Here is a 12,468-nt window from a genome sequence, read left to right on the forward strand (position 1 = left end):
GGAAAACAGTATTTTTAAAAATTAGGAACACTTTTTTGTATTTTCGAGATGAACTTCCCTATAAAGCTTTTTTAAAAAACTGTAATCCCCTATCTTCAGTATCCATTGTGATCCCATTATTTATTCCTCACAAAAGTTTTATTGGCTGGGAAATTACCACCAAATATGCTTGAATGGAATGCATTATAAAATTCTGAAATAGTTGTATTTAAGTTTACTTAATGAACATCTAAATAGAACATAACTAAAAATGGCAGCAGTTGAATGCTGCTGACATTTGAAATTTGTAGATTGCTAATTTTTTTCAGGTGTAAAATTAAGAAACCGGGCCAAAAAGGCCACATGTTTTCACACAAAGAAGTTCTTTTAGATAAGGCCTTAGAAGAACAATAAGTTTTTATGCAACAAATCCAGGGAAAGATTAAAGTAGAGGCTTCACTGAATAGAGGCAAAAGAAAATTTCACTTTCATAAGTATTTGAAATAATCTGGACTGCAAATAAAAATACAGGGACACTTAAAAAGGGATATACAGTAGTCCAAACAGATTTTATTTAAATTGTCCACATATCACCATATCATCCAATGGTAATGTGCTTAAAATAATGCCATAACTAAAAACAAAGGGATTAATGAAGTAAAATAAACAACACCCTGCCCAGGATCTAAATATTATACTTTTTAAATGCTTCAAGTATTCCAGATTAGGGATTATCACCTTCATCTTAAAAAAAAAAATAGCAACAAAGGTGGACATACAGCCTTGCCCCTGTAAAGACCTATGATCTCTCAAAAAAGGACACCATATGCTTAGGAAAGAAACACAGTAATGAGGACAAAGGTCTTATACTCAACAGTAGTCTATCCACCTTGCAATAACACCTAGATGTGGCTTGATATCAAAAGATAATGTAGATCATTCCTTTAGTTAATGAAGACAAACGCATTTTTTTAGTTGGCTCTGGGCCCACTTAGATCAGAAACATAATATTGGTTGTTGGAAAATTATCCAATTAAGTTACCTTTCATAGCAATCACAACTCAATAAAATTCAACTCCCTTTGGTCACTATATATCTACGTTGAAATTCTAAGAATCAAAAAAGCCTAAAGCTTCTTTTTCTCAAATTTTTTTTTGTGCCATAAATACATTTGGATTCTGCTCATGCAAAATTTGGAGTAACATCTTTTAGCTAAAGTTCTAGTTGTAGAGATTACAAAAAAAGCCAATAGATATGAGAAAAGGAAAAAGAAACATTTTGCTGTCATTTATAAGTTTAACCATTGTATATACTTCAGTTCATAGTTTGCTTTTGTACAGAATAAAGGGAAAATACTATTTGGTCTCTATATTAAAAAAATCTTGAAATTTCATAGATTAGAGCATTACCTGGTGAAAAAGTATATATTGAGGTACATGTTAGGTCTACTGATTAAATCACTGACAGTTCCCAATGAAACAGTATAGAAAAAAAAAAACTGTACATTGTAATGACTTATTAATATTGTTAAGTATTTCCAACTTCCTGGAGTGCTGTTTTATGCTTTGCAAGCTTTAGTCAGATAAGCCAGTCAAAAGCCTTGCACGTGGTATGCAAGCATAGCCAAAACACACAAATTTGTTATTTCTTGGTACAACAAAACTTACAAGACCCATTCTTAAAAGAAAAAAAAAGTACTGCTTAGTAGGTGCTTCTAAGCACAGTAAGGAATACAAAAATAAATTAAGAATGTACAGAAGCATAGACATTTGCACTTATGGTATGGTACAATGAAGGTGATTATAAACAAAGAGACAAATCCTTCAAAAGGGAAGATGACAATTTTTTATTGTTATTACAAAGGCAAATTTTTTTATTTGTCATATGAATAGCCGCAAGAGCAGACTAAGCGTAATCCTCACACAGGCATCATGTTAGGCACAGTAGGTAGCTATAAATCATATAGAAAAAAAAAGAATTTTAACTGTGGATCCCCAAAATTCCCACTTAACTTGACTTTGCTTTTAAAATACTGTAACCAGTTCCTTTATCCTCCCCACTTGAAAATAAATTCAGTCATAGAAAATCTTGAAAGATTTCTAGGGTTCTTGTTTTGTTTTTTGTAGGAACTAACAGAAGAAACTCAAGTCTTACTAAAAACAGAGAGGGAATAGACATTTGGCAATTTATTACCAATGAATATCTGATAAAATACACTATGTGTATAAGTATTCAGTACTCATCCATAAAAATAAAGGCTGTAATGCACAGCCTATTTTTTGTTTTTTTGTTTTTTGTTTTTTACTAAATACAACATACATGAGGAAAAAAAGTAATTATCTTAACAACTAAATTCTCACAATTCCTACTTAATGTGTATATGGATAACAGGGAAGAAATTTCATTACCCAAGGAATTCACAAGCTATAACATATATAAATGTATTCCCTTTCATGGATAGCAGAAAAGGAGGTAGTGAGAACCTATGGCCAGCAGTATTCGAAACAAAACAACTTTTTCATCTACCAATGACTAGGCTAACTAATAGTTTAGAAAATTAAAGCTAAATAAGGGTAGAGGGAAAATAGTCTTATTCCATGTCTGCTCTCTCCAAACCTGATAGTTCAATATTAAGCTTTAGCAGGCACACATGGCCAATGCTAGATGACCAGAAAAAAAAAAAAAAAAAAAAAAGGTGGCACTCATGGGTCTCTCAAATCTGGCATCTTCAGCTTAATGAAAGAAACAGTTCTATTATCATTACAGAATATAAGAAAGGCTTTAGTCCCACGGTAGTGTTTTGTTTCTGTTTTGTGTTCAATTCCTAAGTGCACCAATAACATTTAGCATACTGATGATTCAAGGAAGTACAGAATTAGAGGTGCATGAAAAGTGTATATATATAGGGAAGACTCAGTGAGGTCCTATGATACTGAAAAGTAATTCAATATCTTAGAACCAAAATTCCATCAATATTTGGCCAACTTGAATGCTAATAATAGTAAACAGATTCAAATTGAAACTACTCTGAAAATCTGTTGGAAAATAATCTTGGGTAATAGCTTCTATTTACTGAAATGTATAAGGAGTACAAAATGCAACTCTCACATGTTCTGAATTGCTTAGAACTGCATAGACTATTGTGTTACTGCCATGGTGTGACTTCTATAAGAAAATCCTATTTATCAGATATCAAGGTTTCACTTAAAAATCAGCAGAGGAAAATCTAAGCCAAGATTTCTAGAGTAGAAAAAAAAAACACCACCCCTGATTGACCACTATCTACCTTACATATGTCTGTGAGAGGATTAATGACAGTTTGCACTGGTATTGTCTGCCCATGCTGAATATAACATTAGCCAATGTGATCAGAACTATAGTGTTGTAACCAGAGCTATTAAAAATTCAGTTTTAAAGTTGCCAAATACTAAAGAGGACTTGACAACTTCATTTAAAACCATGATCACCTAACAGCCCTACCAAAAGCAGTAGAATCATCATCCAAGTAGCCTTGTTCAACGGGAAGACTTTGCCACTGAGAAAAGTTGTTGGAGTGCTCTTTTGTGGAGTAGTCATCAAAAATCTTGTAGGAAGTGATGCCAGCCAAATAACCAGTGCTCCTGTAGATCACCAGTGGAAGAGCTAATTCCTCAAAAGTTCATTCAGGACGTTAGGGTTACCATACTTTTTTGAAGCAAACCTTATTTGGTTTCAAATATGATCCAAAGTATCTGAAAGTACTCCACTTGAGTGGCTATTGCCAATAACAGCTCACTTAATATGGTCTTTATTGTCCCATATGAGCAGTTCTCATAGCATTTACCAGTAGACAAATATTAGTTTCATGTTACAGTGAACAACCTGGGCTTTTCTAAGGAACATTTATGGTATTCTTGCATTTAATCATCATATACATTATCAAGACTTTCAAAAGGAAACATACATGGGCTTATACCATCTATCATTTGATAATGTCTATTTCATGGCAATATACTCAAGTCCAACTCTTTAAAATTGTAATTTACAAAACATTTCCATTCTTATGGCTGGATAAGTCCTTTTCAAATTAAAAGCAGTAAGTATGCCATTTTTTTGTTTCTCCACTGAAATAAATAAGGTGGCAATTATTTAGAAAACCTCATTACATTGATAAACTTATAACTAGCAGTTGTACTACATTCCAAAAACTAAACAAATGAAATCTTTTCCTTTGCATTCTTCACCCAAATTCAGTGCATCAATTAAAAACTTATGCAAAATGATCTAGCATGAAAAGTTGATGAAGCATATTTATTTAACATAAAAAGATGCAATCTCTGAGGAACTTTCAAGGAAAATCATTTATTTATCTAATACTTCTATTATTAAAGACATAAAAATGTTTAGGTTATATCCTAAACACATAGGCAACTGCCCTACTGCTTTGCCACTTGAACATTAATATGTAAGCAAATTGCAAAAGACTTGAGAATGACAGGTCAGCATTTAGAGAAGGCTAAATGGCTATCTGCCAAATCTCCACATGCTACAAAAATCACTTCACAATCTTAAGTCCCCTGTGTAAAATATTAGCTAAAATCAAAGGGGACTACCTTTAAAATTTACCAACTCTAAATTGGAATGTTTTCATATGAAACACATTCCAGTCAATTATCCATGCTTTAATTTTTGTAGAATAATTAATTTAATGTCTGTTACTTAAATGTGAAAAATCTACTAAATACTTTTCAAAAATGGATTTTAAATATAGCTGTTAACTATTAGCATATCTTTCATAGTATCATTCTCTTTAACAGTCTTGGCAACAAGCAGCTATTGAAAGTGTAAACATTTTGAGAGCAAACATCTGATTAAAAAATTCAATCAAAAATGGAAAATAATCTTTGGATAGAATTTCACTGATTCTGTAACTTTTAGATTCTGAAATCCAAGAAAAGCTAGTATGTTGCTCTTGTTAACTTGCCAGTACAAAAGAGCTAATAAATTTCAATTAAAGCTCTCAGATTTCCCAGAAATAAAAGCCCAGAGATTTGCAGACATAATAAAATTTATTTAAATTTCATGCATTATGGTAGCTACAAGTGTAATTATATGAAACTGAAGGACAATAATTTTGCTCTGTCCATACAATGTAGCCTTTTAAGTTAAATGAATGGGAGTTCCACAGTTACAAAGAAACAGAAAGAGTTAAAATGTCTTAAGTTTTAAATTTTGTGAATGGAAATACAGTCACTGACTGTTACTTTTTCATTTCTGAGGGATGTTACAGGAAGGGGACTCTCCATTATTTAAATACATGATTACATAGTATCTTATATTAGGGGAAATTAACATTCTAAAAGTCAACTCTTCAATAAATGGAAACGCTAAAAATTAAATTAAGGGACTTTAAAATTTTTCTTTCCCTTTTCTTATTCCCCTTAAATTTGATTTAAGTCACAGTTATGGTAGATTGTTAAGCTTCAACCTAAAAAGAACTACAATGCTGGCATGTGGCTCAATCAAAAAATAATTTCAATTTTAGATTAGAAAATTCGGTTTTCATGGTCAAATTTCTTAAATCATAACTGTGTTCGATTCTACTTATCTCACTCCAATATATGAAAAATCTTATCATCATAAATATTTGGTAGTTGTTATTCTTAATTCATATTTAGCTTTAAATAGCAAGAATTATCCAGCCTTCAAAGTTACCGATACAGAGAATGAACTGAGTAACTTATAAACTGGCATTTTTCACTGATGCAGTTTTCAAACTCAATGCAGCTTCTATAAATGTTAATAGAAGCACTTCATGCCACTTGCAAGTTTTCTTTTTTGTGAATTCCACTGATTTGCTAGTTACTAGATTTTTACAAAGGGGAAGAATTTCATTATGTTTTACCTACAAAACCACAGAATGCTCTTTGTCTTTTCAAAACAACTCAAAATGTTTAAGAAATCAAGTAAACAAACCTAAATATTAATTTTGGCAGAAAATAATAAAAACTAACATAGCAGTGTCATAGTTGAACAAACGTATTTTAGTTTTATGAATGCACTAACCACTGAATGGGAGAAAACTTAATTTTTTTCCTTTAATAACAACCTTGAACGTTGTTTGTAAATGCCTCATTTAAAACAGTGGGTAGGTGGGGTAGTTTAGAAAAGTCCAAGTAATAAAATGTATTCAATTACTTGGAAAGTTAAAAAGCTAATGCAACAGTGTTACATCCAGATAAAAAACATTATTCAAAAGCAATTCAAATACCGAAAAGGATTTCAAATTGAATATTTTATTAACATGGTAGTTGTCTTTGTAACATGTGCACACACACTCGCACACTCTGAATGATCTGCCTGGAAAAAAGATGTCTAAATATGCCTAAGGGGAAAATTAAAAATAAAAAATTCCTTTAGGTTTTTCATTATTGTAGGCAATTATGTCCACATCACTTACAAAGCTATTGCCGAATCTGTCCAAGGAAGCAGAATTTGGGAGGAGGAAAAAAAACTTTGGGGGAAATTCAACAGTGGCATAGCAGAGCTCTCAATATGAGAAAGCTGACATAATGTGGACTTTTGCTGTGAATTTTGTCTTTGCAAAATATGGGGAGAAGTTTATCAATGGGCAGAAAATAAGAGAAGGCGGTGTGAAGTAGGCTTTTGCAGAGTCAATTTTCCTCACAGTATTGTGCAGGGTCATCAAGAAAAATGCTTAGTCCTTCTCTGGAACCAGTTTCAGAACTTTTCCAATTGCAATGGTCTTCCCTAAAAAGACAACAACAATGATAAAATAAAAATAAAAACCACCTTTTCATCAACAGTCTAGACAAACTACAAAAATCACCTTAACCTCCTGAGGCCACATTTTTCAATATATAAATCAACCAACTTAAAAAAAAAAAAAGTCCAGAAGAATAATTTCTTGTGATAAATTTTACTAATTATGGTATGGACTGTGTTACTTTAAACAACTATGAATATCAGAATTTACAGTGGAAAAATTATTCAAAAAGCTTCCTGATATTTTAAGCCGACAAGAAAATTTCCAAATGGAAAGTTTGAGATAACGTAAATAAAAGTGGTTAAACATAAAGGGTAAACACAGAAGGTGTAATCTCTATCACTAGAACTTTACAATGTGAATTAAGTATAACTGTTTAAGACAAAGCAATAGTTATTATTGATGTATATAACAGAGAGAATGTAGACTAATCATTTCTTTTTCTGGGAATTTGGTGAAATAACTAAAAAAAAATTACAACTAATATGAAGTTCTAGATGAAAACACTATTGAATTGAGTTAGACTTTAAAATGATATCATTTATGTCTGCCTACCCTGATCAAGGGGTGCAACCAAGTGGAAAAGAATGCAATTCTCTCTGCACAACACTTACCACCTTACTTCAGGAAATAACCTCATCACCTCTTACCTAACAAATTATTTTCACTGTCACCTTCAAGTCTTTTCCCTCCACTCTGTATTATCTTCACAAACTGCACAAATTATTTTCCTTAGGGGTTTATCTGATCGTTCTTAATAAACTCCAACTCTTTTCTACTGCTTATAGGATAAAATACATACTTCTGTTTAGTTTTTGAAGCCCCTTTCACCTATCCTCAATATGCTTTTCCAGCATCATTATACAATACTATTCTGTTATTTTTCACACACCATTTTCTAACTCTATTCCTACTCCGTTCCTTTTCTTTAAAATTCATCTCAAACTCCATATTCCACATGAAGCTTTCTCTAAATCCCTGTGCTACTGTCCTCTCCCCTTAGACTTTTGTTATTATACCTATTGTCCAACAACAGATTTTTAGCTCCTTGGGGGTTGAGAAAGTTGCATGTTACCTTTCTAACCCTACTACCTGGAATATTATCTGGCATACAACAAATGCGTAATGTTAATTTATGTAACAGTGAAAAGTTGATCTATGCCCCTATGCTCTAAGAAATAAAAGATTACGAAGTTTTAAAAGTATATTTTGCCTTAAGTTTTAAAACATAAACCCTCATCTAAATCAAATATCTTAAACTCCAATAGTGACCTTCTCAAAAGTAGTATTAATTCCATTTTTATTCAGCCAAGTTTTTCATGAAGTTTCAATACCATTCATTTCAGTAACTAAGATCATCAATGAGGTTGAAATACATCTGATAAAATAAGAAAATTTAAATCACCATTATAATGTACTATTCAAAACTTTGGCTAAAAAAATTTTCTTCTAGTCACAAAAGGTTAAGTTGCAGACACTGCTCACGCAATTTGAAATGTTAGCAGATAAAAGTAAATTAAAAAAAATTTTTTCCCATATATTTAATTTAATATGTAAAATGTTTTCAAAATTTGGTACTATAAAATTATATTTAAGATTTCAATTCTAAATGGCCTATAATATCTAAGATCTCATTGATGCACACTTTATTCAACAATTTATGAAGGAGACAGGACTTTTGGGTTCTACTCCCAAATCATACAAATAACTTTACCCTTGTTATCAATAAAATAGAAGGTAGACTTGAATAGATGAATTTCAAAGGTCCCTTTCAATTCAAATAGTCCATGGTTTTCAAATCCTCTCTGAACTCACAATGTTGCAGAATTCTAATGAAGTATTTTATTAAAAGCATAAGCATCTCAAAAGGCAAAGTTATAAGAATGTTATTTTTTTACTCCTCTTACCCTCATCTCTTAAGGTAAAACGACCCATCTGAGGGAAATCTTTGAAGGTCTCAAGGCAGATGGTTCCTGCTGTCCTTAAACGGGCAATGCATACTTGATCTTGTTTGACAAAACGTGGTCGTGTCTTACTTTTTTCTCCTGATTTTTTGTCTACCAAGCAGATTAAGGCCTATCCAAAACATAAGTCCAGAAGCTTTATATGAAACCAGATAAACAAATATATTTTAAAGAAAAAACAAACTGGAATATCTACTAATTCCCCCACCCACACACAGACATATGCCTTAATTTCAAATTTTTTTCAATAATCTCTGCAAGAATTTCAATATCAAAAACACATTCCAACAATACCCAAAAAATGCCATTATGGATTATGGAAGAATTATAACATCAAGAATTAATAGCTCTAGTTTTCAATGAGGTATTGTTAATTTTTATTTTATTACAAACTCACTGTTATCTCAACTTCTTCGATACAGGTATGAATGTGCAGCACCGCATTATAACCTGGGCAGATGATAGATTTGTGCTCAATAATCACTATCTGAAAAGCAACATGAAGTTTATTACTATAAAGTTACTAAAGTAATCAGTATAGTGCAGTTTTGTATATGGTATTCTTGCATATAAAAAACTAGCACTAATTAGCCTACCATTAATAACACAATGGCTTCGATTTCTAATCACTCAGCTTAAATTATTCCTTGCAATAAGTAATTATTTTACAAGCTACATTAATAGCTTTAAAGGAGGGTAAAATACTAATGTCTAAAAAATGGCATATTGATATCTTTCTTGATAAAAACATTTGAACGTGTCAAAAGAAAATAAGCTAAAAGCTAGAGTTAGATTCAATAGTTGGTAATGCTTCTGACTTAGCTTTTTGCTTACTATGTGACTCCAAGTCAAGTAAGCTCATTGAGTCTTTTTTCACTAAGGACACAACCCTCTCCCTTGCCTAACGCAGGTTTGTTGTGAAGATCAAATCAGACAACTTAACAGGCACTTTTTAAAAGTGCTGTTTATTTAAAGTTCAAAAGTGTATTTAAAATTCAGACCTTTCTGAGAAACAGCTTTAATGCCCCTTTGGAAGTTATATGTAGAATAAGAGATTACACATTTAGAGTTGATTATCAAGTTGATAATCAGTAACACAATGCAAATGGAAACAAAATATTTAACAGTTAGAAATAAAATACTCTATATTCAGTTTTAATGTGCAGTATATGTGCACTAGCATTTACCTGGGCATCAAACGTGCGTCCAGAATGACAAAGATTATTAGGATCACAAAGTATGAATCCTGGAAGAATTTCTTCTTCTTCAATTCCCTTCAGTCTAATCTTGAGGTTTTCCCCTGGGGCTACAGAATCAGTTTCTACATCATCAGAAAGGATTCCAAGAACTTCCACATTGTGCTTAAAGAAACCAAGATTAGATTTTTTTTTTTTTGATATTTGAAATACTTGTTCATTACATTATAATTTATAAAATTATGTATGAATATTTGCTTTAATATTAGAGCTAAATTTGTTGGGGTTTTTTACTTACTGATTAAGCAATGGAAAGTATCTGTTGTATTGAAAAGATTATTCCATTCAAAACCAATGATGAAAATCAAACAAATATACCAACAATACAACTGACATTCAAAATAGAAAGCAATTCCTCATATCTTTACACTAATAAAAGTGCATAGCAGAAAATAACTTAATAAATGCTTGTTGTCTTATTCTGATAATATTCAAAGGGGGAATTAAGGTCATCATTTGTATATTTATTCTTCCATTTACTATGCCCTTATTTTACACTTATTTATTAGATCTTTATTCTATAAATACAAGTGGCAATATAGTGGGAATTAGTTATTTTGATTCTTCTAAGGTCCAAGGTTCCTTAAATTTTTTGGCATAATATCCCAATGCCTATCAGTTCCCAGTAATATAAAAGTCTTCATTTTTTCAAAGTTGTTCAGGTATTTTAAATTTTAAAACAGATTAGATGAAAAAAAATGATTAGTAGTGTTGAAACAGTATCTTTCTAAAATGTTATCCATATATTAATGAAGTTATAACTAGAAAGGATCCTTTGTGAAATTCGGATTCAATATTATTTATACCAAAATCTTTCTGAAGGAAATTTTCAGCCACTCCCACCCACCATGATTCTAAATAATAAAATAGGCAAGAATGTTTATTTCGTGTAAATGTTCAATTTGAATTTAAAGATAGGATTATACTTTTAACTAAACTGTCTATCTTAAGGGAGAAAAGGGGTCGACACTAACAACCCCACCACACAGAAGTGTAACAAGAAATCTTTACTTACTATTTTATGCTCAACTAATCCAGCACCACCCCCACACACAAATGTCCTTTAATGGTTAAGACCAATGGAGCTAATCTAAAGGTGATGTGAATCTTTATCTCGAGATTCCTTTGTCAAATGTGGGTTTGAGTCAAACAACTTCTTCAAGTATATGAAGGGATATTATACTGAGGATGGTGACCAGCTGTTCTCCATCTCCACTGAGGATAGAACAAGAGGAAATGGGCTTAAGCTGCAGCATGAAGGATTTAAATTAAATATAAGGAAGAATTTCCAGATAAGAGGATTAATAAACATTGGAATGGATTCCTGAGATGGTACCATATCCTCTCTTGGATTTCTAATTCTGATATGTTTGAGTAATTTGAGATGCGACTTTGGTTCAAGTCAGGGAAAAAGATTAAGTGAACTTTCAAGATTACCTCAAAATGTAATACTAAGGTACATATTAACACTCATCAAATGATGAACAATATAATCCTTTCTATACATCTATCTCAGAAACAGGAATGACTGTAGAGAATTTTGATACCAAAAGGTTACTTCCTAGCTCTTTAGGGACTCAAATTGAAAAGCAAATTATTTATTTACTCATATGTAATATCTGATAGTTTTTTACTAATTATATTTCTGGACATTAAGACTACATGATTTCTTGCTAAAAAAAGGAGGGAGAGGGAGAACAAGAGAAGAGGAGAGGAAGAGAAGTAGGGGAGAAAGAAAGAGGGAAGGAGACAGAGACAAAGAGACAGAGAGACATTGTTACAGTCTTAGAGAAAGGTCAATGGAATACTAGTATAGTCCATTTTGACCTTAGAAAAAATTTTATGCCAATCATTAAAAGCATTGAAATGAAGAAACTGGCATTCTTACTGGTTTTTAAATGTACACCTTTATTAGTCTATAGTTTCCAACTTGCTAGGCCATTCTGTTCCACTAAGGGCCAAATGGGATAAACAGCTTTGAGGTTTCTCTGTGGGATTAAAAGTAATTATCCTTATCATATAAAACCCCCTAACAACCCATGTAATAAACTGGGCCACCAGGAAATTGTTAATTGTCTACCACTAGTAGTCCAGAGGTATTCAGTTCATTTCAATGAAAATTTATTGAGCAGTTATTTTTTCTGATTCCATACATTCAAGATAATAATGCAGGGATCATTAATTTAAATAATAAATTTATAGGCAGAAATACAATATTATAAGCTGGCATTGTATATGTAAGAATTTTTTTAATTTCACAAGTCACTAATTCAAATACTAATTAGAAAGCACATTATTTAAACTATCACAATTGAGTTCTAGGGTTTGGCATGTTTAAATGAAATACTGATATCTATTTTTGGAATTATTAAGGGCCTCCTTTAGATCTTGGCAGATTTCTGAAATCAGACAAATAAGAACTTAAGGGAATCAACAACATAGTTTATAATGCAGTTTATAATGCAGAGTTGTATACACGGAACCACATCTTAAACTATATGTA

The 12,468-nt window shown here is 31.6% G+C and overlaps 1 protein-coding gene across 3 annotated transcripts in view; it reads right to left on the minus strand.

Annotated features, from left to right (window-relative positions):
- Window positions 1-529: 529 nt before the first annotated feature.
- Window positions 530-12,468, minus strand: part of GSPT1 (G1 to S phase transition 1) — a 49,822-nt gene continuing 37,883 nt past the window's right edge. For 2 of the 3 annotated variants that reach the window (XM_012542949.2, XM_031944343.1), the window contains exons 12-15: window positions 9,897-10,070; window positions 9,107-9,196; window positions 8,653-8,821; window positions 6,281-6,729 (exon numbers count right to left, since the gene is read on the minus strand). In XM_012542949.2, the coding sequence (XP_012398403.2) occupies window positions 6,677-6,729; window positions 8,653-8,821; window positions 9,107-9,196; window positions 9,897-10,070 (486 nt within the window). In that variant the 3' untranslated portion in view covers window positions 6,281-6,676. Of the gene's footprint in view, window positions 6,730-8,652; window positions 8,822-9,106; window positions 9,197-9,896; window positions 10,071-12,468 lie in introns of all 3 variants that reach the window. The other variant, XM_012542948.2, reaches the window with a different exon arrangement.

Source organism: Sarcophilus harrisii, chromosome 1, assembly GCF_902635505.1.
Source record: "Sarcophilus harrisii chromosome 1, mSarHar1.11, whole genome shotgun sequence".
Classification (NCBI taxonomy): Eukaryota; Metazoa; Chordata; class Mammalia; order Dasyuromorphia; family Dasyuridae; genus Sarcophilus; species Sarcophilus harrisii.